Genomic DNA, 4,589 nt, shown 5'->3' with positions numbered 1-4,589 from the left:
TGGTGCCTCGTACTTTGAATTTAATTCATTCCAGGAGGCCATTTAAACTCCAAATAATTTGGAGTTTGAGGCAATTTTTCCCATTATAAACAACTGAAAGTGAATTAATCAATTCCAGGACCCTAAACAATAAACTTAAAATTGGCAAATACATAATTTAAGGAAAAAATAACACAATTAGATCCGCATAATAATAAACTAACACGAAAACAAATAGAATGTGCAAATACTGTATAACAAAGTGAAAACTTGCATTTACTGATTGCACATTATCAACTTTAGCATCTTAAACATGGATGCCAGATCAGCCTTGTGTACTGCTTTCCTGTTTTGCTGCAAGTTCCTTTTTTCAAGCCTTCCTCTTACTAGTTATACTTTGTTGCTTCCACATACTTCTCAAATGCCATGATTAATAAGTAAAGGTTATATTGGGTTGAACAGAAAGTTTGTGTATTTTTAACAGCTGTGAATTTGAACTCATTGCTAATTTGAGATTATATTCTTTGTTAAGTAGCTTTGAAGAGTGCATTTTTCATTCTCAACACAAGCACAGCACACTCCAAAGCAAATTTTTGTTGAATTTGGCATTCAAACTCTGAAGGTTCAAATTGTGAGAGATATCACTGTATTTGCATAGTTTATTATTATTATTCTTGCATTTAGAGCAGTTTTTCTTAAAAAAATAAATATTGATAACGGTAAAAAAATCTGAAGGAACAAGTGTAGCACAACATATCTTGTTCTAGAACAGGCTACGGACTGATATTTATCCGAGACTGCCTGTTTCATGATAGGCAATGCGCCATTTATTGTTGCAATAGAAGTGTGCAACTATGATTTCAATAAATAATAATTCAGGAGATTACAGCACAGAAGTTTTACTTTATGTTTTTATTAGAAATTTTTGTTAACTAGATGTTTCTCCATAAAACTTTATTATGTGAACTATACAGGAATTGTAATATACAAAATCTGAGTATGACAAGATAAGGCTACTAGTGTGACAATAAAATTTCTTAGTGTATATAAATATACTATATTATAAACAGTGCCAATATTACTTTCTTTTGTAAGTAAAATTCTAGACGAGAGTTACTATGAGTATCAAAAATTAATTCTCTGACTAGCATGTGGAATTTTAAACATATTATTCCATAACTACTTAGCTTCACCGATAAAAAAAATTACACACAAATTATAACTTATGCATAATTTATTTACATAATGGAAATTTTGTTCTTATCAAAATAAGAACAAAATGAAAAAACATACAATGTTAATTATTACAGTAAATTAAAATCCTTTCTTTATTCTTCCTCTAGTGCCAAAGATTTAACTTTCACCAATTTATCATATCCAAAATTAATTTTTTTTCTTTGTCATTAAGTAAAAATGTATAAATTTACAAATTATAATAACGTACGGGGAAGCCTATATTCTAGGAACTTGCAATCAGATTTTAAGTCAATTTTATTTTTAAAAAAAATTGAAATTTGTTCTTAACATAATTACTGGCAGTCAATTATGCATAGCTTGATATACCTGCTTTTAATCAGAAAAATATGTTATATATTATATTAGCCTATATATTTTAAAATGTAACTGCTGTAAATAATTGTATTTTATGTAGAAGTAAAATAAATGTTTTTTGTACTTTTATCAAAACTCTAAAATGAAAACTTTTACTATTCTTTCCCGTTTCGATGAATCAAAATTATGTTGAGTTAGCAATTTTTAAACACTGGAGTTTGAGAATTTTCAATCGAAGTTTATTTAAAATGAGTAGCTTTCATTTGGATAAAATTATCCAGGACAAAATTATCGAATTTCCTTTTTTAAAATCTTAATAAATTCTCTTTACTATTTTAAATATATTCTTAAATTATTTACAGAATTTAATGAAAATATTTTCATCACAATTACCCTTTTCTTGTTATTATTATGCTTTTGTTCTTTTAAATTAAAATTTCTAGCATTAATAACTTCCACATTTAAACAGTAGATAAAAAAAATTAAAAGAGTATATTTCATAATAATTTATATGTTCTTGTATATATTACCAAACAATGCTGTTCTGTAATTAAAAACAAAAATATGAATACTTCTTGTAAAGAATATCTTTCTGCATAGAACATCACAGTATCGTTTACAATAATAATCATAGTAATAATACCGTAATAACAATAATAATAATAATTAATAATAAAATTTTACATCTAAAATTTGTTGTTCGACATTTTTAAGTTTCTACGTAAATTGTTGAGTCGTTTCATATTTTAACAATTTTTTTTAGCAGTTTGATTTCGAAGGGACAATTTTCGTATTGCAATAATGATAGCTTTTATATGAATGGTTAGGGAACACAAGTACACTTTGCTATTTTTTTGTTTATGCACTCTTTTACTCGAATCTCAATCATTGCAATACAGTACATTATATAATGATAAATAAATAGAGTGCATTTATCTCAACCGAACTGAAAAGAGAATCCGCCGGGAAATGAATAACTCTGTCCATAACCAGAACTGCCAGAACTAGTAAAAGTAAATCCTCCTGGTCCACCAAAAAATGCTTGAAAAATATGATTTGGATCTATATCTATATATATATAATAATTTAAATTAATTGTTTATGGAAAGTAACAATTTAATTAGTAAAAATGTAGAATGGTATTTACCGGCAACACCTTCTCCATCTTCTAAGTCATATCCATTATCGTAGCGAGTACGTTTTTTTGGATCGGAAAGAATGCTATATGCTTCCCCTAACTCTTTGAATTTCTTTTCCTGTTCTCTCTTTTCTTCGTCAGAAGCATTTGAATGACGATCTAAAGAAAATATTTAATAAGTTTTGTAATAAAATTGTATGTAATATTCTTTATACTATCAAAATATAATTACCGGGATGGTGTAATAATGCTCTTTTTCTATAAGCTTTTTTAATCTCATCATCATCTGCATTTTTGTTTACACCAAGAATCTGATAGTAATCTTTTCTTTTACTCTTTTTTAATTCCAATTTTGCTTGATCAAGTAACTGTTTATGCTCTATAAGATAAACTAATTATTTAATATTTGGTAAAGAAAATAAAATGAAAATAATCCTTTTACAAAATCACCTCTCGTTTTATCTTTTTTGTACACAGTCTCATAATCACGTATGGCTTCTTCAAACATATTCATGTCCATGTAACTAAAAAGTTGTTGCAAAGATTATATATTTACAAATTTAAACAATTTTTAATTAAACATAAAAAGTTTTGACAATTTTGGTTTATCCATAATAAAATAAATTACCATTTTGCTCTTCTTAAATATGCTTTCAAATAATTTTCATCTAACTTGATTGCCTGATTACAGTCATCAATAGCTTGCTGTAACTTATTAATCTATGGAAAATAAATGAGCTAATTAGCTTTAAACACGTAACTGAAAATAATTAATCTTTAAAAGGAGTTTTAGAACAAACCTTTGAACTAACAGTGGCACGGTTAAAATAAAGTTTTGCATTTGTATATATATTATTCTCATCAATTTTGAGGGCACTAGAATAAATATTGTAAGCTTCCTGTAACTGGCCATTCTTGAATGCTGTATTACCATCTTCCTTTTTCATTTTTAATAATTTTGCTTTCTAAGAACATAAATTTAATACATTACTACATATAACAAAATAGTATCTATCAAGTAAATAATCAAAATTATAGAAGTTGAATTTCTTAATTTTAAAAACTTTTTAATCTTAAACACATACTCTATAAATATCACGAGCTTTCGCATGGTCAGGTGTTAATTTAAGTACTTGCTGAAAGTGACTAAATGCCTTTTCTAGATGATCTTGATAGTACAGACACATTCCTCGGACATACAAAGCATCAACGTTAACTGGATCTAAATTAATTATATCACTGCAAATATTAAAAGTAAATAAGTATGTTAACTTTAAATTATAATTAATTTAAGACTATGATCATTTCCACACTAAACTTATTCTAAATCAATCTATTACTTTTGACCATATTTGTCATGGTAATATGCATGCCTGTTTTTCTAAGGAACCTAGATCAAGTCTGGATTGGATCTTTAAAATATTTTTGGATAATTGTATGCAGTTTAGACCTTGACCCTCACCATTTAGTTGCCCTACTCTGGGCTTGACTTAATACATTTGCTATGACTACAAAGTCTTTCTTAGGGTCCACAGGGCAGAAAGATCCATTATTATTTTTTTTATTACAGATTCAATCAACTATTTAAACCTTGTATAAAGACTGAAAACATTTTATTAAATATATTTGGTTAGATTGCTTTTATATGTTGTAAAAATTTCTTTAATTATCAGAACACATTTAAAAATTCATCACTTTTGTCTTCAATTATTTATGTAACAGATAAAATTCAATACACTTTCTTTTCATTTAACGTGCTCTCCATTTATATAATCTTGGAAAAGCACATTTGAAGAAAATATCTCGCTTCTCAAGGGTACATAGACTGTTTTTTAAAATCTTTCCATCCTGTGGGACTAAGAGATTATAATGAATTTATATATATATATATATATATATACACACACACACACACACACAC

At 26.8% G+C, this 4,589-nt stretch overlaps 1 protein-coding gene across 1 annotated transcript in view; it reads right to left on the bottom strand.

Annotated features, from left to right (window-relative positions):
- Positions 1-876: 876 nt before the first annotated feature.
- Positions 877-4,589, bottom strand: part of LOC111628013 (dnaJ homolog subfamily C member 7-like) — a gene marked incomplete at its 5' end in the record, with an annotated part of 14,432 nt that continues 10,719 nt past the window's right edge. The window contains 7 exons of the mRNA XM_023371730.1: positions 877-2,598; positions 2,678-2,827; positions 2,901-3,047; positions 3,119-3,192; positions 3,297-3,388; positions 3,469-3,633; positions 3,754-3,907. Of these exons, the coding sequence (XP_023227498.1) occupies positions 2,468-2,598; positions 2,678-2,827; positions 2,901-3,047; positions 3,119-3,192; positions 3,297-3,388; positions 3,469-3,633; positions 3,754-3,907 (913 nt within the window). The remainder of the gene's footprint in view (positions 2,599-2,677; positions 2,828-2,900; positions 3,048-3,118; positions 3,193-3,296; positions 3,389-3,468; positions 3,634-3,753; positions 3,908-4,589) is intronic.

Source organism: Centruroides sculpturatus, unplaced genomic scaffold (genome assembly GCF_000671375.1).
Source record: "Centruroides sculpturatus isolate CEXI.00-Female unplaced genomic scaffold, Cexi_2.0 scaffold545, whole genome shotgun sequence".
NCBI lineage: Eukaryota > Metazoa > Arthropoda > Arachnida > Scorpiones > Buthidae > Centruroides > Centruroides sculpturatus.
The sequence above is the reverse complement of the archived record's forward strand: the minus strand, read 5'-3'. Positions and strand labels throughout refer to the sequence as shown.